The 23,310-nt window shown below is 37.7% G+C and overlaps 1 protein-coding gene across 2 annotated transcripts; it reads right to left on the reverse strand.

Moving 5' to 3' along the window:
• Positions 1–352: 352 nt before the first annotated feature.
• Cmtm6 (CKLF like MARVEL transmembrane domain containing 6) lies at positions 353–21,997 on the reverse strand. 2 transcript variants are annotated; one of them, XM_026406082.2, is made up of 4 exons: positions 21,809–21,997; positions 11,341–11,517; positions 7,703–7,801; positions 353–3,479 (listed from the first exon to the last, which is right to left on the reverse strand). In XM_026406082.2, the coding sequence occupies exons 1-4, from the start codon at positions 21,944–21,946 to the stop codon at positions 3,342–3,344; spliced, it is 552 nt and encodes a 183-aa protein (XP_026261867.1). In that variant the 5' UTR covers positions 21,947–21,997; the 3' UTR covers positions 353–3,341. The 2 variants fall into 2 exon arrangements, with proteins under 2 accessions (XP_026261867.1, XP_026261874.1); XM_026406089.2 differs by lacking the exon at positions 7,703–7,801.
• Between the last annotated feature and the right edge of the window lie 1,313 nt (positions 21,998–23,310).

Here is a 23,310-nt window from a genome sequence, read left to right on the forward strand (position 1 = left end):
TTGTTAAACAGTCACAGACAGAATATGCCTGTTTTTTTAAGCACTGTTAGCCACATCTACAAATGTGATATAAGGTCCAAATTTGCTTCTGTAAAGGCATTTAGTCTGTAACACTATTTTATAACTTTTCATCCCTAAAAATGTTTAAATGTGTATTTTAACTTTCATCAAGAGGAACAGTTCAGGTATAGGAAATGGACTGGCTTCTTTCCTAGCCTCACCTCTTGCCCCTGGATAGTGCTCACTCTAGTATTCCACAAAGGTACTCAACAAGGTTTGAGCCAACTCCCACAACTAGGGAGAAACCGTTCAACAAACTACCATGCTCCTATAATGAACAACTACAAAGGTGTGAACATTTTAATTAAATGGATTTATTTAAAAAGACGACTATAAAATTTGACATTGAGAGAGATAAAAAAGACCCACAGGATTTACTTTGACAAATACAAAAATGATTGGCTATAAACAATGTAAAAATACATTTCCCAGTCCCCAAATAAAGCATAATTTAAGTTTAATAATTACAAAATTTTTGTACTATAAGTACCTTTCCCTTATAATTCTTAAAAACCATTTTAAACAGTTTTTATAAAATGCAAATTAAATTTGCCATAGCTGTTAATATAAAATTATTTTAAATTTGAATTTACTGAGGTTGCAATTGGGACCAGCAATTTCTGGTCCCAAGTTCTCCTTGAACTTATTTACTACCATGAACTTTTTACTCATTTCCTTCCAGGCAAGAGAAGCTAACTAATAATGGGTTCCATAAAAGAAAATAATAATAATGTGAAAGAAGATTCTAAGAGTGGCCAAAAATACAAATTATCTTTCTGAAAAAGAAAAGATTAAGTGGCTTACTAAGAAGCCCACTTCTGCACCAATGAAACAATGGAGGTAAAACTTCAGAATAAGCAGAGTTTACAATCAATCCCAACATGCTGAATGAGTGAAGACAACTGGGAATAAGTCTGTCAATTCTAACTAAGCCCAAAGCATGGTTGGTGCCTTATTTTATACCTAGAATGTTCCCCAAAGGCTCAGGCATTGCTGGCTTATTCTCTGGAATGGCACTATTTAAGAAGTGTTGGAAATTTTAGAGGTTGGGCCTAATGGGAGATTTTTTTTTGGGGGGGGTGCCCTTGAAGGGGACTATAGGACTTCTGTCTTTGCTGCTCTCTTTTTCCCTTTTTGCTTCCCAGCTGTCATAAGGTGAGCAGCTTGTTCTACCATACATTCCTCAATGCGATGTTCTGCCTCACCAGAGACCCCAAAGCAACAGGGTCAACTGACCATGGACTGAAACCTCCAAAACTGTAATCCCAAATAACCATTTCTTCTTTTTCAGTTTATTTTCTCGGGTATTTTGTTATAGCAACAGAAAGATGACTAACACAGGTGGTAAAACTGAGGTAGCCCAGTCAATTTGCTGTGAATTCTATATGGGTATAGATGACATTTAAAATGACAAGAGTACACAGTATGATCTGAAATTCTACAACTGCCTACCATAAATTTTTTTTTCTTTAAATCAGTCATCATTCTTGGACCTAAGACCCAGCTATTTCTCCTCTTTTAGATGACATACCCAATAAAAACAGAATCCATGACTGATTTCATTATATCCCAAGTAATAGTGACATCATCACTAATACTAGCATCTAAAATAGGATACAGATGAATAAGAAACCGACCTTGTAATACAGAGCAGAGGCTGTATCTGCCCAGTCTGACCAATTTTTGAGAACCACAACAGCCATGTGCATGCAACTAAAACCTATCTACAACATTCAAATGGCAGCTGAGAAACTAAAAAGAATGTGGTCATTAACCGAATCACTGGAAACATGATTCCACTGCTGTAGAGAGAAAACCTAGCCGAGGAATCCTCCACCAAAATACGAAAGGATGTGACTTCTGGGTTCATGACCTTAATACTGGAGTCTCTGGTCCAGAACAAAAAAGGTCTACTCTGTATGACTTGGGCAGAAAGGACTGATCTCAACAAAGTCCTATCTCAAGTGCCCTGTGTGTGTGACTATAAGACAGCGAGCAAAAGACAATTCTTTCAAATTATCAGAACTGAAATCTCTTGAGAATGGTTTGACTACTCCCTTACATCATCGACAGTATTCACCTGGTCAAGTTCCTTGACATTCACTTTCTTAAGATATCTTCTTCTTGTGGGAACAAGGATCCTAAGGCTCCTGCTACACACTTTCACACCTAAAGAAAACTAACAAGGAAGAGGCCCACCTCTGTCAGATGATGAAGCAGCATGTGGACCATTGTGATGAGACAGAAAAGGAAGCATCTCAAACAGATGAAAAATCAAAGGCTGGGGTTTTAAAAAGAAGACTTGCTCAAAGTGATCTAAAAAGGACCCACAGAGCTGCATTAAATAGAAATGATCACATGCCAACAGGGTAACAGCCCTTTTTTCTAACTCATAGTATAAATTCAGTTCTTCACATACATGGGAAGTGGTTGAAGCCTGTTTTTATAATTATTGTACTAAGTAAAAAATCTACCTTTCTTTTCTTTGGTCCTTAGGTATAATATCAGTTTCTTCAATTTTTCTGTGTTACATAACAATCATTTTTTTAAACCTGATCTCAACAAAGTGCAGTTTAAACATGAGGCTGCTGCTGCTTTTACACATAAAATACCAACAGCTCCCAGATATTTTATATTAAGCTATACAAAGGTCTCAGAAAGAGTTAATAATTATCCTAAAATGTTACCATATAATTTTAAGGCTGAGTGAGATACAGTAAAGCCAAGTATTACATAGTAAAGAAAAAACCTAGACCAACATTTAAAATATTGGTCTCTTAAAATATACATTAAATTTCCATTAACAGAACATAATCTAATAAAAATACTAATATCTAAGCAAATTAATTTAAGAATGAAACAATTTCTAAATAAATGAATATAATCATGCTGTTTATACAGCTATAAAGCATAATTTGGAAGCTAAGACTAATAAGAGAATGCCCTGTAACAGAAAGACAGAATCATTTATCCTCAGTTGAGCTGTGTGATTTAAACTACGGTCCTTCTCCTCAAAAAAAAGACAAACTCCATAACACAAGTTTTAAGTTTTAAGTTTTGTTTTGTTTTTTAACAATTAAAAAAAAAAAAAAAAAACCTCTACTCTAGACTGTGGTGACTGACACACAGCCTAATATTGATAAACCTGCCTTCCTGCTATTCCTCCAATTCTCCAAAGAAGTGGTTTAAGCAATTACACAAATTCTACAGGACCTTCTGCCAGAGCTCAGGCATCACCACCAAGAGTCACCATCCTGTGTAACACCTGCTCCCCAGAGTCTTTAGGCATTAAGGGGTTCAGTGAGGGCTTCTGCTCGAGTGGTATTCTCAGGTTTCCTCAGCTGGGACTCCTGTAGCTTTTCAAAAAGCATAGCACCAAAGTCAAACAGAAACATAAAACTTGCTAGAAATCCAAACGCCTGAGGAGAAAAAAGGAGAAAAGGTTACAATAAGAACTTGTGGAATACAATTTCACATTTCCCACATGATTCTGAGAGTGCTTCATACAAGCAAGATGATTTATCAATTTTATCTTTTTTTTCAATTTTTTTTCTTATACCTACTACTTTTTAACGATAAAATAACTTTTTAAAGCTATCAAAAAAATGGAAAGAAGCCGGGCATGGTGGTGCACAACTGTAATCCCAGCAGCTTGGGAGGCTGACAGGAGGATCATGAGTTCAAAGCCAGGATCAGCAATTTAGCAAAAGTCTAAGTAACTCAGTGAGACCCTGCCTCTAAACAAAACATAAAAAGGGCTGGGGATGTGGTTCAGTGGTTAAGTGCCCTTGGTTCAATCAATCCCAGGTACCAAAAAAAAAAAAAAAAAGGAACAAAAAAGGAAAGAAGTTACAAAAGAAGAATTTCCAGAATAACAGCTATTAGATAAAGTCCCACAAAATTCAAATGCATATCTTATATATGTATGTATATGGGTGGGGCAACAATCTATGAAACTAAGGTGAGTAGAGGAAAAACAGGAACCCATAAAATGATACAAAATAGAGTATTATTAACAGTGTTAAGACTAACCCACATTCATGATTAGGTAAATATGTGAGTAGACAACTCAACCTAGGTAAAAATGGATAGAGTAATTAATATTAAAACAAATTGCATTTTGAAGATATGAGATTAAATTATCTAACTTCCAGTTAATTGTCCCATCGTAAAATGACAACACATGATGCCACTACCTACTTCCTCTTCCTTAAAATTACTTCCTCATTGTACTCTTCTAACATATGATCAAACATTCTGAGAATTCTGTCAAGAGTCAGACCATGCTCAAATTTCGCTTCTTCCCTAGCAAAACCCTTATGGAAACAGGGGCCAAAAAGTAAAAGAGAAATTGCACTGGGTGATGGTTCATGTCTCCTGCAACTCTAACATTCCACCTCATTAATTCTTAACATTCTGTTAACTATATGTTGCCGTCTCCTGACCCTCACCATCCTCAACCCCTCTCCACTCTAAAGAATATGCATTCTGGGCTAGGGTTGTGGCTCAGTGCAGAGTGAATGCCTCGAACATGTGAGGCACTGGGTTCTATCCACAGCACCAAATAAAAATAAAAAATAAATAAAGGAATTGTGTCCACGTATAACTAACAAATTTTTTTTAAAAATGAATATGCATTCTGTCCCATTTCATCATATAGCAAATTATTAAACTCCAAATTAATTCACCTGGATATATCCAACATATTCAACCTAAATCTATTTATCAAAGCCAGGCGCAAGCCTGTAATCCCAGCAACTCGGGAGGCTGAAGCAGGAGACTCTTGTGTTTGAGGGCAGTCTCAAAAACTTAGTGAGACCCAGTCTCAAAAAAAAAAGGGGGGGGGGTGTGGCTGGGGATGTAGCTCAATGGTTAAGCCCCCCTATTTTCAATTCCCAGTACAAAAAAAAAAAAAAATTATCAACCCAACCCAACCCTCAAACCCAAGTCTTTCTCACTCTGAAGTCTTTATTTTTATTTGATAACATCTATTACCTTACTTGCTTAGGAAACTTTGAATATTTCAAATGCATAAAAGATGTCCCCTTGTCTGTCAAACTATCTCTGACCACCTCAGAAAGCTCTAGTCCACAGAGGGGCCTCTATATTATGTAATCCAGACAAGTGATCTGCCAGCTCCTTTGTTCACATAGTTCCCTTTTTTATTTTTAATGTCTCTCTCACTCATTTAAGTCTATTCATAACTTGAATAGTTGCAGAAGGGCCAGGAGTAGTCACACACACCTATAATCTTAATGACTTAGGAAGCTGAGGCAGGACAATCGCAAGTTCAAGGCCAGTCTCAGTTAACTGAACCAGACCCTGCCTTGAAAGAAATCAAAAAGAGCTGGAGATGTAGTTCAGTGGTAAAGCATCCCTGGGTTCAATCCTCAGTAATCCCCTCCCCAAAATAATTGCAAAAGGTAACTTCAGTTTACTATAAATACTGACTTTTTAAACCATGAGTCACTATTAAATATGCCCAGTGAAATCTAACTACTGTAACATTCTAATGCATTATCTAAATAAAAAACAATTTTTTTTTAACAGCTGAGGATTTTATGTCATGCTTTTTTTATATTCCCTTAGAACTCAAGTATTCAACTTCATTTCACTTACCCCACAGAATTTTATGATTTTATATATATATATTAAATATTTATTTTTTAGTTTTAGTTGGACACAATACCTTTGTTTTATTTATTTATTTTTATGTGGTGCTTAGGATCGAACCCATAAGTATAATAATTAATAATAATCACCCTATCACACTTCTCTGCAATAACAATATGTATACAAACTAAAATTAACCATAAGACCCTATTAAAACTTTGGTTTTTCTCTCCAAATGGTTTGTGTATCCTTGGATAGATATTATTCATTGCTAGAATGAGTCAAGGTTCAACAATAATTTTATCTGTTTTGTTTTTATAGGTGTAAAGAGCTAAGAAATTATGATCACATGAATAGGTAGATATAGCCATACAATTCTTTGAAATCCTCTTCTACTGTTCTGTCATAAAAAGTGGTTTTAATGATCTATTAGCTGACAACTACTAATTGCAACTTCAATTTCATTAAAAACAAAGTACTAACTAGAAACTAGATGGCTTGCAAAAGGATGTATTATCCCATCATTAGTCGTTCACATGCATAACACTGGTACCAGTTCAGGTCCGTGATCCTTGATTTGCAATTCTGAAACCCCAAAAGCTACAAAAACTCAAAGCTTTCAGGATTCATTTGACTCAAAAGTGACACATAATAAGATTATTCACAGTCTTTCTTACTCCTTTTATTGTAAATATTCTCATTTTGCTTCAGAAATACTAACGTTGGATTATAGAGTGCTGTACTAGGCCCTCTAAAGGGTAACACAGTACAGGAGGAGCATTAACTTTCTAAAATCCAGAATATTCTGAATTCTTAAAACAAACCTACTCCCAATGATTTCAGATAAAAACTGAACCTTGCCAGGTGCAGTGATACCTGCCTGTAATCCCAGCAGCTTGGAAGGCTGAGGCAGGAGGATCATAAGTTCAAAGCCAGCTTCAGAAACTTAGAGAAGCCCTAGGCAATTTAGTGAGACCCTGTCTTATAACAATTATAATAATAAAATATAAAAAAGGGCTGGGGATATGGTTCAGTAGTTAAGCATCCCTGGGTTCAATTCCCAATACCAAAAAAAAAAAAAAACAACAATACTAGATCTTTATTTTCAATCATCCCTTTATTGTTCACAAAGGTTTTTAATTTTCTTTTGCTTGTTTTACAACTCAGAGTAATGTACCATAGTAACACTGGGGACAAGTACATTTTTCTTTTGGAGTGGGGATGGTAATTGTAGAAGGGAAGGTAGAAAAGAACTGGCTAGTCTCTTCCAGAGGTGAATTCTTATACATATTAGTTTTAAGAAAAATTATATGTGAAGGTTAAAATCCTGGTAATTGATTTCCTCAAAAACTATTCCTAACTAGTACTCCTCAGAAAGTTTTGCTAAAATTTTAAGTACAGGCATAGTTCACTGAAGACTACTGTCTAGACAAACTTCTATTGGTTCATTTAACATATTCTGTCACAATTTGTTTCCCTTTCTATTTCGTTTATTAGGCTGAACCTTTGAGTCATTTCTCCTGAGTATTTTTCTACACCTAGAACAGCATCTGGAATGTAGTTATGCTTTTTTTAATTTTAATTTTGATTATTTTTTGTGATACTAGGGATTTAACCCAGGAGTACTCTACCACTGGGCTACACCCACAGTCCTTTTTTATTTTGTATTTTGAGACAGGGTCTAAGGCTGACCTCAGACTTGCAATCCTCCTGCCTTAGCCCCCCAATTCATTTACGCTTCTGAAGAACTAAAGAGAGGTAAAATATGATAAAGTCAATTTTATCACTTCCATTAGCATAATATATTCATATGTGGAGTAGATGGAATTTTTTTTAACAAGACTCAATTAAATTCTAGGTTTTTAAAGCTATAATGTTTATTTAATTTTAGATCTTCTATTCAAAATTACATTAAAAAATAAGGACAAATTACTCTCACATATTGTAAAACCTGTCAAGTATTTTTTCAAACTTCTATATTTTTAAGGAAACAAAAAAAAAGCAAAGTTAAAAAATACTAAATACTTACAATTGCAGCAATTTCAGCTGAGGTTCTGTCATGGGTAGAAACAAAAATGATAGATGCCAACAAAAATACACATCCTGTTCCCAATGTAATGTAAAAATCCTATGCATAAATATAAAACACATAAGGAAGACAACATAATTAGATTCATAAAAACAAAGTTCCTAAATTTTAATTTTCAAAAACCTGAATGACTTACTTTTTTCTTGACAATGACCCAATTTACATACCCTAACTTATAACTTTCCAATAAGCCTGGCATTCAAAACACCACCCATACTTTGAACTGGTCATACTGAAAGAGTACAGATAATCTTTTAATAGAAAGTCCCCCAAAAAGATAATCTTTTAACAGAAAGTCCCCCCAAAATAATCCTTTATTAGAAAGTTCCTCCAAAAAGAATTATCACAATCCAAGAATTTGTTGCAATTTCATTTCATTTCCAGAAGAAAAAAAAAATTCCTTCCTTTTAAAGTATTCTATGCTAGAATGACATCTCTCAAAGTACTTCAATAACACTCTGGAAAAGAGAAAAATCAAAAGAACCATCTATCTAATTAGATTTATGTCAATAGTGTTTTAGACACTGGAGCTTTTTGGAATAACATATTATCCTTAACTGTTCCAAGTGGGTAATCCAAAGTAAGTGTGCGTGATGAGCTTATCTTCCACATAAGAGCTTCCATATCTCATCATAACACCGCTTAGAACCATGAGGTGCTTCATGGGTTGCAAAGTGCTCTTTATGGCACTGCCTAGGAAAGCTCTCACTTGCCAACTGAAAACAGTGCTTGACAGAGAGGAAAACTGGTAATATGATAGTCACTCCAAAGGCATACTTTTCTGTGAAAAAGAAGAATTTTCAAAGGAAATTCTTAATTGTAAGAATACAATTAGGGGGGGCTGGGGATGTGGCTCAAGCGGTAGCGCGCTCGCCTGGCATGCGTGCGGCCCGGGTTCGATCCTCAGCACCACATACCAACAAAGATGTTGTGTCCGCCGAGAACTAAAAAATAAATATTAAAAATTCCCTCCCTCCCTCCCTCCCTCCCTCTCTCTCTCTCTCTCTCTCTCTCTCTCTCTCTCTCTCTCTCTCTCTCTCTCCTCTCTCACTCTCTCTTAAAAAAAAAAAAAAAGAATACAATTAGGGGCTGGGGTTGTGGCTCAGCGGTAGAGCGCTCGCCTAGCACATGCAAGGCCCTGGGTTCAATCCTCAGCACCACATAAAAATAAATAAATAAAATAAAGGTATTGAATTCAACTACAACTAAAAAAATAAAAAAGGATACAATTAGGGCTGGGGCCAAAGCCCAGTGCAGAGAACTTGCCTAGCATGTGTGAGGAATGGGGTTCAATCCTTAGCACCACATAAAAATGAAAAAATAAAGACATGCTGTCCATCTACAACTATAAAAACTTTTTAAATAATATAATTAATACAATTAATCATAATAAATACAATTAAAAATCCTAAGGTTTTGTCCGAAATTTTTCTTAATATGTATTTCATTTAAAAGTGGGTCTGTTGCCATTGTTATACAGAGATTTCTACAGTGATGGTATTTGCCATGACAGCCCTGAAGTTATCAGGACCTTGGTTCTAATAGGATTCTGCCTAGATCACATGAGAGAATATACAACATGAGGGCTTTCCCTGAGTTCAAATTCACTTCACTCTAGCTGTGTTAACTTTAGACAGTTACTTAACCACTCTGAACCTAAATATCCTCAACATAAAAATGGAGCATCAAATAGAAGAATTCTAAATCATAGCACGTCAAGTGCTGGACATGATTATAGTACAGTCATATATTGGTCATACCAAGAACTGTTAAGTATGGGTTAATCAAAAACTTGATTCAAAGTTATATTTAACTGTTTGACATCAACTTTTTCTAATTTTTTTTTTTTAAAAGGTAATGAATTCCTGGGCTGGGGCTGTAGCTCAATGGCAGAACACTTGCCTACCATGTGTAAGCACGGGGCTCAATCCACAGCACCACATAAAAATAAACATAAAATAAAGGCATGTGGTCCATCTACAACTACAAAAAGAGAAAAAAATTTTTTTAAAAAGGTAACAGATTCCTAAAGCATAAAATTTCTTTATATAAAGGGTATACAAAACCCCAGCACTGCAAAACAAAAAAGGAAAAAAAAAAGGTAAATATCTTAAGATAACCAATACATGACCCTGTGCTTGCTTCTCATTAATTTAAAACAATAGAATCTTGCTGCTTTCTTTTTACACCATTATCTCTTGGCCTTAATAATTTAAAATATACCATAATTTTTATCTTTATCCTCAAAGATATATATCCTTTTATACCTCAACCCTGACATGCACAATTCTTCACAAACCCAAACATACCGAAGAAATAAATTTATCAATGATTTCTTTCTTAAATTCAGTACTTTCTGTAAACTATTTCATCTGTCATCCCACAAATCCAAACTATACTCAAATAAAAACAAAGGATTAGTAGACTATCTAGAAAGTTAAGCACTTCCAATATTGGAAAACAAGACTTTCCCACTATAATTTTATTGTAAGGGTAATTTCTCTATCGTACTAGAGATTAAACTCAGGGGTGCTCTACCACTGAGCTACATGTTGAGACAGAGTCTCATTAAGTTGCCCAAGCTGGCCTCAAACCTGTGAACCTCCTGCCTCAGCCTCCTAAATCACTGGGATTACAGGCGTGTGCCACAACACCCACCTAACAAACTCATTCTTAAATTCACTTACAATTTTCTTCATAATAAAATGAAAGCAAAATATAAACAGGATTATACATTAGAATGACAGTTTTAAATAAAATTTTACTTTATTTAAAAGCCCAAGAAATAAATTAGTTCATAACTCTATCTCTAATGTTAGCATATGTCTGGAACATAACAGGCACACAATTCATAACTGTAAACAAATGAGTGACACTCTGAAATGTGGAAAATAGAGTGACAAATCTAGGTTTTTGTTTTTTTTTTTTTTTTAAAAAAAAAGGCTGCCAGGTGTGGTGGCACATGCCTATAATCCCAGCAACTCGGGAAGCTGAGGCAGGAGGATCATGAGTTCAAAGCCAGCATCAGCAACTTAGCGAAGCTCTAAACAACTTAGAGACCCTGACTCCAAATAATAAACAAAAAGGGCTGGGGATGTGGCTCAATGGTTAAGCGCACCTGGGCTCAATCCCTGGTACCAAAAAAAAAAAAAAAAAAAGTCTACTGTACATTAGATTAAACCACCAATAACTATAAAATACTGGCAATGTTTGTCACTGTCATTCTAATCCCTCTAATCCCACTTTCACTAACATTCCCTTGGCAGGAAAAATTGAGTTGCTTTAGAGACAGGGAGTTGGAATAATGCATAGGGTCTTTTCTTTTCTTTTTTTTTTAATAGTTATTTTTTAAGTTTTAGGTGGACACAATACCTTCATTTTACATTTATGTGGTTCTGAGGATCAAACCCAGTGCCTCATGCATGCTAGGCAAGCACTCTATCACTGAGCCACACCCTCAGCCCCACACAGTGTCTTTTCATGGTGCTGAGTTTTAAAAGCATACCTACTTTGAACAATAAAACCAAGATCAAAACAGCTAAGCTCTTAATACAGGGATTTTATTTTTTCACACTTACCGATGATTTTACTTTTGTGTTATCAACTCTGTCATACACTGGAGTACAATACACAATCAGCAGAAGGAGACTCAGAAGGAAGGCACTGCAGCTTACAAATTCAAAAAAGTAAAGTCCTCCACACAATGTGCATTGTGATACAACTTCTTCACAGATGAATGCCAGCAGAGACAGCAACTACAAAAAAAGCAAAACATTCTACTTGTTTTTCAGAGAGCCCACTGCTAGTCAAAAAATACCATCTGTTTACTCAAGTATTTATAGAGACTATGGTAAACAAGATTACTGAGTGAACCTCATCTATACAGAACTTATGGCCTAATTGTCTTAAAGGTAATACAGGCAATTAACTACACCGAGATAAATGTTAGAACAAGGAAATCAGGATGTTGTTTTTATAAAAACACACAGGAAGGGATTCAGGAAAAAATAAGCTCAATTCTGGGTAAAAGATAGGAACTGAAGTTCCTGGCAGAGGAACACTACATAAAGACACAGAGATGAGAAAGCATGGCGCTGCCCCCACCAACTCACACACATATCTCACCACCCCAAATGAACTGCGAAAGCCTGTCAACCTAACTACAGTGTAGTTTGAGAGAAGGAAATGACAGAACAAAATTATATGAGACTAGAGACATAAGCAGAAACCAGATATAAGTTTCCTTATCAAGTAGTTTAAGGGATCTGGATTTTATGGGGTTTATAGCAAAAGGGTAAAATGATCAAGTTTGTACTTTCAGTGGTTCTTGCTAGCTCCATGGAGAAGGGACTGGAGCAAGTGCAAAACTCGGAGCAGACATCCAGCTGGGAAACTGAAGTAGGAAATCAGAGAACATGGTGACCAGAGGTAGCAGTAATGGAGAAAAACGGCTAATCACTGAGGGAGGCAATAGAAGTCCTTATCAGACAGGGCGAGTACAAATAACGTGAAGGAAATGACAGGCACAGTGGTGCACACCTGTAATCCCAGCAGCTCAGGAGGCTGAGGCGAGAGGATTGAGAGTTCAAATCCAGCCTCAGCAACTTAGTGAGGCCCTAAACAACTCTAAATAAAATATTTAATAGGGCTAAGGATGTGGCTCAGTGGTTAAGTACCTCTGGGTTTGATTCCCAGTGCCAAAAAATAAAAACTGTGTGTGTGTGTGTGTGTGTGTGTGTGTGTGTATACACATACATATATATGTATGTATGTGTATAAAAAGTAGGCACAAGATGATACATATGTACACATTTTTAGTTAAAATAAAACAGCATGTTTATGGGCTGGAGTTGTGACTCAGCAGTAGAGCGCTCAATTAGCACGTGCAAGGTCTGGGTTCAATACTCAGCATCACATAAAAATCAATAAAATAAAGGGTTTTATGTACAACTAAAAAATAAATATTAAAAAGGCACATTTATTCACTAAGACTGTGGGTAACAATCGTGGGTCTGGAATGCCTGGCACAGTGAATGGAGAATGGGTAATTCTGACTGACCCAGCAACTCAATTAAGTGCAGGTGGATTTTAATGGCACTCCCACTGTTGGATTGTGGTATTAACACTCTGGTACCTCCCTGCAGAAAGAATCAGGGTTTTTCTTTTTAAGAGGCAAAGGTGCTGGGGAGAGAATTCCATTTTAAATGTGTTGTGACTGGGGAAGTCTGTAAGAGTTAGGTGGAGATATAGTTTGGAAGCCAATGGATATATGCATCTGGAACTCAGAGGAAAGGTCCAGATGCAGATCAAGATGTGGAGGCAGCCAAGCGAAAGAATGAGATCACCCAGAATGAGGGAAGATGGCCTTATGCAGAACCCTGAGGAATCTCAAGATTTAAGGGAGCTGCAAAGGGGAGACCCCAACAAGAACTAGAAGCAGCAGCCCAAGAGACAGCAGGCAAGAAAAAAGTATTTCCACAGACAGTAATCATGAGCACTAAAAGCTACTTAGAGTCCAAGAGAGAACAACACTGAAACACCTTCATTAGAATGAGTACCAGAAGGTTGCTGGTGACATCAGCAAGGAAATCCCAGTTTGGAAGTCTAGCCAAATAAAGAAGCTAGATTGTAGCATGGTATATTAGAAAGTAAACAGAAGACAAGGCAGTGGAATAGAGACTGCAGTCAAGAAGTATGGCTGGGAAAGAGTGGCCAGATAGGGATTCAATGGATGAGGTCAAAAGGAAGAGAATTTTCAAGATGGGAGGGAGCACACTGTGCATATTTTAATGCTTAGAAAACAATTATATGAGTCTGAACAGGTAGTGAAACTGGGCTTGATAGTGCATGCCTATAATCCCAGCCAATTTGGAAGGCTGAGGCAGGAAGATTGAAAGTTCAAAGCCAGTCTCAACAACTTAGTGAGGCCCTAAGCAACTCAAGCAAGGCCTTGTCTCAAAATATAAAAAGGATGGGGATATGGCTCAGAGGTTAAGCATCCCTGGGTTCAATCCCCAGTATCAAAAAATAAGAAAGGAGGCTAGGGTTGTGGCTCAGCAGTAGAGTACTTGCCTAGCATAAGCAAGGTGCTGGGTTCGATCCTCAGCACCAAACAAACAAATAAAGGCATTGTGTCCAACTATAACTAAATTTTTTTAAAAATAAGTAAATAAGGGTAATGAAGAAATTCTTTAGAGATAGGATTCAGGGCTCACATCAGGGCCAATCCTCAAGAAACCGGAGGGAAGAAAGTAAAGAGAAGTTCACTTGGGCAGTTTATGTGGGTTTTGTGGAAGCTGAGGGAGTTTCTTTCTGAGTGCCAAAACCATCAAAAAGACTCATCAGAGTTGAGCATTTGACTGGGCTCACCCAAGTCAAAGGCTAAAGGGAAATGCCACCTGACTTCAGTGAGGCCCGCAGAAACAACCAGATATACTAATGGCAATAAGATTGCTACCAAAAATCAACAGATACATTTCACAGTACATAATAAACATCTTATCTTACATTTTCATTAAAAAGAAGTCAATGGTGCAGCCACTCTGAAAAAACAGTTTAGCCATTTCTTCAAAAACTAGCCATGAATCTCTTACAACCCAGCAACTGTACTCTTGGGCATTTATTCTAGAGAAATGAAAATTTGTTTGTGCAAAAACCACTACATGAATTTTCATGACAATTTTATTCACAATAGCACCAAACTAGAACCAATCCAGATGTTGTCAATAGTTAAACTGTGGTAAATCCATTATTAATAAAAAGGAACAATATACAAAATGACCTGATGTATCTCCAGAGAATAATGCAAAGTAAAAAAAAAAAAATCTAGTCTCAAAAGGTTATACACACTATTTACATAACATTCTTTAAACAATAAAAATTATCGAGAGGCAGAATAAATTAGTGGTGGCCAAGAAAAGGGGGAAGGCATGGCTATAACAGGATAGCCTGGAAGAAGCCCTGTGATGACCAGTTTTGCATGTCAACTAGGTTGATGACTATGGGAAGCTATACATGTGACAACATAGCACAGAACACCCCCATACACATTCATACCCACACATAAACAAGTACATGGGACCTCTCTAAATTTATTTTGTAATTTCTTATGAATGTATAAGTATTTCAAAATAAAAATTGAAAATTAAAAAAAGGAGTCAAACCTAAATTAGTATGTAAGCCTCCACAGGATCCTCCCCCGCTTTACTGTCAACACAAAATTTATATATCCCCACAACTAAAAAGAACTTATATGAGGACACAAATAGCTCTCATTGTTCGAATTTACTATAAATTATTAGCAAGGCATGAAATAGTCCCACACATCGCAAACAACTTCCTTGGACAGTGATGCATTCTCAGTTATCACACAACAGGATTTAAAGTGGCATACAAGTATACACAGTGGCACACGCCTGTAATCCCAGCAATCAGCCTGGGAAACTGAGTGAGACCTTAAGCAATTTAGTGAGAACATGTCTCAAAATAAAAAATAAAAAAGGGACTGAGGATATAGCTCAGTGGTAAAGGGCCCTGGGCTCAAACTCAGTATCAAAAGAAAAAAAAAAAATCAAATGGCACAAGGTAAACTCCAGGTCATTATGAAGGTTATTGCCTTAGTCTCCTCTATATATAATTACAATGGATTTTTACAGGTCTATAGTATAACAATATTTTAAATGTCTAATGTTTTATTTGCTTTATTCTTGCCTCTATGTTAACTTTTTTCCAAGTTTTAAGAGTTTAAATTGGGAGTGGTGGCACATGCCTGTAATCTCAGTGGCTGGGAAGACTGAGGCAGGAGGATTGTGAGTTCAAAACCAGCCTCAGCAACTTAGCAAGATCCTGTCTCTAAGTTTGAAAAAAATATAAAAAAGAATTGGGGATGTGGCTCAGTGGTTAAGTGCCCTTGGGTTCAATCCCCAGTACAAGGAAAAAAAAAAAAAGTTTATGAGAAATTTGCAAAATATGACTCAGGTGTTTAAAAGTTAACTATTAGAAGACACCAGCCTAAAATAGTAATTGTTCAAGAATAGTTGCATTTATTTATTTATTTGATGGACAGCATGCCTTTATTTGCTTATTTTTATATGCAGTGCTAAGGTTCGAATCTAGTGCCTCACACATGCTAGGCAAGCACTCTGCCACTGAGCCCCAGCCCCAACCCCAACAGTTGCTTTTGAATCATTCTTATTGTAAAAATTAGATTATCAGGACCACTCATCTGTGAAGGCTACATGATAATAAAATCTTACCTTTAGCATAGATATACAGTTCTTATCTACTCTTGGTAAAAAAAAAAAAAAAAAAAAAAAAAAGGGGGAAGGGGGAAGGAGCCAGGCAGGGTAGTGCACCCACCCCTGTAATGCCAACAGCTCAGGAGGCTAAGGCAGCTGCTACCATTAATCTTCCTTTAGAATCACCATAGCACTATTCAGTTTCCTGTACAAAGTGTGAATGAGGATTATGTATCCAATACTGTAACATATACATGAAGATGAAATGATGGAGTGACAAAAATCAATGTATAAGAAATAATAAGAAAACAACGTTTTATGTGACATAATTGGGCATTCATTATATGTGAGTTCAGAATAGCAGGAGAAGGACTCAAAACCAAGGTTGAGAGACACAGACTGTGAACAGGAAGAGGATATTCCAGGTTAGAGAATAAAAAAGAACAGATTCAGGAAGGCAAGAATTTGCATGGTAAATCCAAAAGGCTAATAAGGCAACTGACCTAACTGGATGTGGATGATGAGGAAAATGGTGAAGGCACGTTGGGTGCGGTCGTGTTATGACTGTGCAAGGGAATATAGATGAAGGCACCAGGGAAGAACTACCCTTTACAGGAACCAGGGAACGCCTGCCTGGTTTTGTAGGTTAGTAGACAGGACAGGAGGGCACTGGGTGGGGCCTGAAGGAACTTGACAGTTCAAGAGTAGGAGGGAGGGCTGGAGTTGTGGCTCAGTGGTAGAGCGCATGCCTAACATGTGTGAGGCACTGGGTTTGATTCTCAGCACCACATATAAATAAGTGAATAAAATAAAGGTCCATCAACAACTAAAAAAAAAAAATTAAGAAAAAAAAAAGAGTAGGGGGGAATACAGCACTGCCAAAAAAAAAAAAAAAAAAGATTAGGAAGGAAAAGAGCAACTAGCACAGGATAAGCAAGTCAAGAAGTGTTCAAAACAAAACAAAAACTTAGGAAAACTTACATAGCAAGTAAACATCCTCCACACTGTTAATCAAACAGTGATGCCTGTGAATGTGAGGGGTTAGGATGTGGATTATTTTTATTTTAATCATATTTTTAGTTGATTTTTTGAATAAGTGGTCCCTTTTGTATTAAAAAATGAAGAAGAAAGTGTAATGGTTTAGAGAAAGAATAATTTCAAGAAATGGTTGGTCAACAGCATTAAATATCAATTGTCAAGGACAAGAAGACAGATAACATCACTCATATAGACAAGAAGTTAATGATGGAAAAAAAAGTAGTTAATGATGAACATAACCCATAAGTAAAAAGGCTTAATTGCTATTTCATGGTATACAGTCTTGCTCCTAATAGCATGAAATCATAATGCTGAGTGAATATTAAATTAGGAATCTAACAATTATGCCCAATGTAGTACCTTTTAATGATAAAATTTTACACAAATATAAATACAGGAATTATCAAGCTTTTAGAGTTGGGAGGGCCTCTGGAGAACATATAGTCCCTCAACCTCAAATTTACAGATGAAACCAAGCTTCTGTGTTAGCCAGGCACAGACAAGAACCCAGGTCCCTTGGCTCTCACTTTATACTTGTCCCCTACTGCCTCCCCTGCAAAAAAAAAAAAAAAAAATCTATAAAGTTTATTTTATGATAATGTATGTTTTCACAGGTTTTCTCTGGAAGATTGGGTTTTTTGCTTTTTGCAGTGCTGGGGATTGAACATGTGGCCTCAAGCAGGCTAGGCAAGCGCTTTACCATTGCAGCTATATGCCCAACCCTGTAAGACTGGGGTTTTGAAGTTACTTCCACCAGCTTTGTATATTTCCTTTTTTGCTATTAAATCTTATATTAAAAACAATTGGCCAAGTGTGGTGGCACACAACAATAATCCTAGCAATTCAGGAGGCTGAGGCAAGAGGACTACAAGTTTGAGGCCAGCTTCAGCAATTTAGTAGGCCCTAAACAATATAGGGAGACCCTATCTCTAAATAAAAAATAAAAAGGACTAGGGATATAGCTCAGTGGTAAATTAGCCCTGGGTTCAATTCCCAGTACCCCCCCACCAAAAAAAAAAAAAAATTGACTAGTCATTTGGGAAGTTTCACTCACTGACTAAAAGATGGTATTAACACAGCTCTGGTGATTTAAACATTCAGAAAATAACTACCCTGTATCTCCATTTCAATTTCACCATTTTTTCTGAAACCGAATCTTCCTTAAAACTCTGTTATTATGTTTAACACTAATTCTCTATCATTTATCTTTAAAATTTTTTTAGTTATAGATGGATATAATACCTGTATTTTATTTTTTATTTTTATGTGGTGCTGAGGATCGAACCCAGGGCTTTACACATGCTAGGCAAGCACTCTACTACTGAGCTACAACCTCAGCTCCTATCATTTATCTTTAACCCCTATTATTTATCTTTAACAGTCTACTAAAAATTTTTTTCTAAAATATTTTTTTGGGGGGGAGGGGGTGGCGATATCAGGGATTGAACTCACCACTGAGCCACATTCCCAGTCCTATTTTGTATTTTATTTAGAGACAGGGTCTCACTGAGTTCAATAATGAAAAGAACATCAATATAAGAAATTGCTTGTGAGTGATTTGCTTCTTGGTACTGACAGAATAACATTATATTATAATTTAATAAGCTGAAATTACTGGTGAATCCTAAGACAAATTGCTTGCCTGAAGAATGACTATAATCCCAGTACTGTGCAGCCATCAGGTTGTTCAACTGGTACCACAGACACAATGTGGAGCTTGTTGAAGAGAGAAAATTATACATATTTAGGTCACTGCACCAGCTAATTAGCAAGTAAGTAGGTTGCCAAAGTCGATTCTCCCCTAAAAAATAAAAACAACTCCCTCAAAAAGTAAAATAAAAAACTCACAAAATATGAGCATAAGAACAAATGTAGCTTTTGGAGTCATATAACTAGCTATGTTTGTCATTCAGATATGACCTGAATTTTGTCAAAGGATTGTCCAAAAGCTAGAAAAGGTATGCTCTTTTATCTCTAATCTCCTCCTACATGTGTGTGTAGGCTCCACTCTCTGCCCTTCAGAGCTCAGTTCTGTAACAGAAAACTCCATGGAGGCTAAGAGATTTGAAGAAATCTTAAATGTGCAAAGAATCTCAGAGGTAATCAAACTCAACATCCCTAGCACCCCAATGTAAGCATTTCCTAAGTACACAATGTCTAGTTTTTAATTTTAGAACAGGCTTCCTTTCTCTCTTGGGGTCTTTCAAAAACTGATAAGATTTATGGGTTCAGAAAAATGTACTCAAATACATAAATGGACATCATTTTGAAGTTTCCTTTTAAAAATACTGTACTTCCTCTTCTGATTATGGGCTTCTCCATTACAACTGTTTCCTTATGGGAGCTCTGCATTTCTTTTTTTTTTTTTTTTTTTAAATAAATCATCAAAATAAGACAATCTAAAGGCAGAGTTTGAGTGAAGGCAAAGAAGATCTTGTCTACTGCCCCAGGCTAGGTGACAATTTCTACTGACTCCATCTATAACTTCCCTGGGACTTTCTGGGTAACTCCTGTAATACACTGCAATTATGAAGAAATAAAACATTACTGAAACAGACAAAGCAAGAACAAGAAAACAACCATCAAAGTGAAAGGCAATAATGAAACAATATTTTTAACACCCCATACTAAAGAAAGCATTCTGTAATATTACAAGTTCCCCATAAACAAATAAATGAATTCATGAAAAGGTATTAGTTTTTACCTTTCCTCATTTCTCCTTATGAACAATGGAGAACAAACAGGAATAGTCTAACAACACTTTCAAGGCAAACTGACCTACTCTTCTCTCATCCAAGTAAAAAGTCTACCACCAGCAAAATTTCAAGTTGTGTTCTATTCTGAAGATATGGGATAACAGTTTACTAAACTGTAATAAGGTAATGAGAAATTCTACTTTAGCTCTGCCAGTTCTGATTAAAAAGGAAAACTAAAGGCAAATGAAAAAGATTTAACAGGCAGCAAATTAATATACATTATTTCTTTTGAGCAGCAAGAATGCTTCAGATGAATATCAATCCTCTTCTGAAGAGTTCCATTCACATAGAAACATTTATGCTCTACTGCAGAGAAGCACAGATAATATTTAAAAATCCCATGAGAGCAGATAAGAGAAAGAGCAGGAGGAAGCACTTCTAGGCAGCAGGAACACCTAATGAAAAGGAACAGTGGCAAAAGGGAGCCTCTAATACCTGGTAAGAACTTAAAAGTGGCCCTGTGGGACTACCTAAAGGGAGGCCAGAGAAACAGGATCACAACATCTTGAGTTCCATAGAGCAACATTATCACTTGTCTTCAAGTGATTTCCTAATCATCCACAGATAGTTTATTTTGGTTCTTTATAAAAGCAGTGCCAGAAGAGAATGCTTAAGTCCACACTCTGCTTAGGTAACATAGTAAGAGCCTATCTCAAAATAAAAAATAAAAAGGGCTGGGGAATGTAGCTAAGTGGTAGAGCACTCCTGGGTTCAATCCCCAGTCAGAGGAAGAAGGAAGGGGGGCACAGACAGACACACAGAGACAAAGACACAAACACACAGAGGCACTGGGGGTGGGTGGGGAAGAAGCCCTGCCAGTTTCCTAACTGCTGTTTTTCTATTCAACAAAAGTAGGTCATCTGAGTTCTAAGAATTTAAATTCTGGTCATCTGCGTTATAACCCCCCACCTAGGAAACCAATGAGTTCTTTTTACTTGGAACAGTTAAAAATAAAAATAAATAAAACAAAACCCATAAACATTCTAAGCATTCTGATTTTTCCCAAAATGGCCCTGGTGCAGGAAAAATGCCATTAATGGTCGAAACAGCACAGGGGAGTTCAATATAAGTGTTAACTGAATTATAATTTAAACTTCAAAGATGCTTTGATATTTTCACTAATAGATTTATGACACTTTAACTGCCTAAAATACTCAATGAAAAACAAAGCATCCCACCTTCCAGTTCTGCTAGCTGCATATACTTTTGACTTCCTACCTTGAACACACACATTGCTCATTCAGAAATAATTATTTTCCAGTCAATACAAAATTTCTGGGAGCCTGGCAGGGAGGCAAATGCCTGTAATTCCAGCAACTAGAGAGGCTGAAGCAAAGGGATCCCAAGTTTGAGATCGGCCTCCGCCACTTGGCGAGACCCTGTCTCAAAAAAACATGTAAAGTAAAAATGGCTAGGGATGTAGCTCAGCAGTAAAGAAGAGCATCTGAATTCACTCCCCAGTACTAAATAAATAAATAACAACTTTTGGGAGACAATTTACTGGAGACACACACATCTCAGTGCCTCGCGCGGTGCCGTCCGACTGTCTTCAACAAGTTCAACTTGCCCCCATGGTCTAGCACCAGGAAAACCACAGGAACCAGAGAAAGATAAGCAGTACTACGTAGTCTAGTCACAAGCAAATGGGGTGTCCATGGAGAGTATCAGCTGGGATGAGAGAGAAAGGCCACAGCAGAGGGCAAGTGAAAGACGTCGAAGTGGCTGATTTGGGTCTCCCACGACGCATTTCCCGGGCGCGCGGAACCATTCGGGGCCGGAATGGAGAGAGACTTGGGGATGAAGGATGGCCCCGGGGACAGCAGGGAGAAGCAGAGGGCAACGCCCCCTCCGCCAGGTGGAGAGGGAAGGAACTGAGGGTGTGGAAACGGCTGCTTCCTGAACAACCAGACTGAGCAGTGGCCGCCTGGCAGCCTCCCGCGCCCGCAGGCCATCGGCCCCCAGGGCCAGCCCCCAGTCCCCAGCCCGGGCTCGCCCTCCGCCGGCAGCGCACTCACCAGCTGCAAGCCTTTGAGAACCCGCCGATACCAAGGGAGTCGGGCCAGGGAGAAGCAGGCAGCGAGGCCTCTCCGGGCGCCCCTGGCGGGACCCGGGTCCTCTTCAGTGGTGGGGCTGTACACTGCTCCGTTCTCCATCGCCCAGAGTCAAGATCGCGGGAGCCGCGGCAGTTGCGTCTGACTCGGCTGGGTCCAGTAAAAGTCCCCGAGCAGCAAGGGGCGTCACTTCCTGGACCTCCACCCACGCTTCCGGCTGACTCCGCCCCGCCGCGACTCCGGCCTCGCCACGCCCCCTTCTCGCCACGCCCCCTCCCGCCCCAGGCCTAACCTTTTGCAAACGTGGTTATTGTTTGTGATTCTGGCATTTGACCAAGAACTGGTTACTTTCTTTTTCTTCCTTCCTTCCTTCTTCCTTTCTTTCTTTCTTCCTTTCTTTTTTTGCAGGGATTGCACTCAGGGGCACTCAACCACTGAGCCACATCCGCAGCCCTATTTTGTATTTTATTTAGAGACAGGGTCTCACTGAGTTCCTTAGCACATCACTTTTGCTGAGGCTGGCTTTGAACTCATGATCCTCCTGCTTCAGCCTCCCGAGCCTCGGGGATGACAGGCCTGCGCCACTGCGCGGGCTGGAACAGGTTACTTTCAATGAATTTTTTTTTTTTTTTTAAGGTGTTGGGGAGGAACTGAAGGGGACCTCATAGGTACTAGACTAGTGCCTTACTACTAAGCTACATCCCCAGCCCTTTTGATTGTTTGAGACACGGTCTGGCTAAATTGACGAGGCTGACCTCAAACTTGGAGTAGTTGCGATTACAGGCATGTGTTACATGTACCTACCGTAGATTTTAATACATTTTTCATTTCCGTCTTCCAGACACTAGTTCATTTGTTCCTTCAATCAATAAGTTTTGAGTGTGCAACAAACTTGGTTTTAGGTGTTGGGATTACAGCCATGTATCAACAGAAGATGCAAGATCCCTGCCCTGTTCCAGTACAAAAGCCAGTAAACAAGTAAACAATACGAATTTCAGATAGTGATAAATTATGTGAAAATACTGATAGTCCTAACTTAATATGAAAGTTCAATTTAGGATATTTTTACCTTACAGTGGTGCAAAATAGACACGCTCTCAGTAGAACCATACTTTTGAGTTTTGATCTTTTCAATAAATTATATGAGATATTCAACACTTTATTGTAAAATAGGCTTTGTGTTAAATAATATTACCTGAATGTGAACTAATGGAAGTGTTCTGAGCACATTTAAGCTAGGCTAAGGTATGATGTCTGGTGGGGTAGGTGTACTGTACTAAATTGCAACTTGTGATATCTTCAGCCTAAAATGGGTTCATTGGAACATAACCCCATTGTAAATTGAGGAGAAACTGTTGTGTGAGGTTTGGGTACTGACCAGTCCAGAACTTAAATGAGTGGTCAGGGAAGGCATTTCTGAGAATCTTAATGTTTGTGCTGAATGAGACCCAGTGGTTGAGAAGGAG

This window comes from Urocitellus parryii, chromosome 3 (genome assembly GCF_045843805.1).
Source record: "Urocitellus parryii isolate mUroPar1 chromosome 3, mUroPar1.hap1, whole genome shotgun sequence".
In the NCBI taxonomy this organism is placed as follows: Eukaryota; Metazoa; Chordata; class Mammalia; order Rodentia; family Sciuridae; genus Urocitellus; species Urocitellus parryii.

Bases quoted from the DNA above. Each gene is read 5' to 3' on its own strand.
- Cmtm6 (XM_026406082.2), bottom strand. From the start codon at position 21,946: ATGGAGAACGGAGCAGTGTACAGCCCCACCACTGAAGAGGACCCGGGT. The intron at 7,802-11,340 runs GTAAGTGTGAAA...ATTTATGCATAG, and splicing joins ACACAAAAGTAAAATCATCG to GATTTTTACATTACATTGGG. The intron at 3,480-7,702 runs GTAAGTATTTAG...TTTTCTCCTCAG, and splicing joins CAGCTGAAATTGCTGCAATT to GCGTTTGGATTTCTAGCAAG.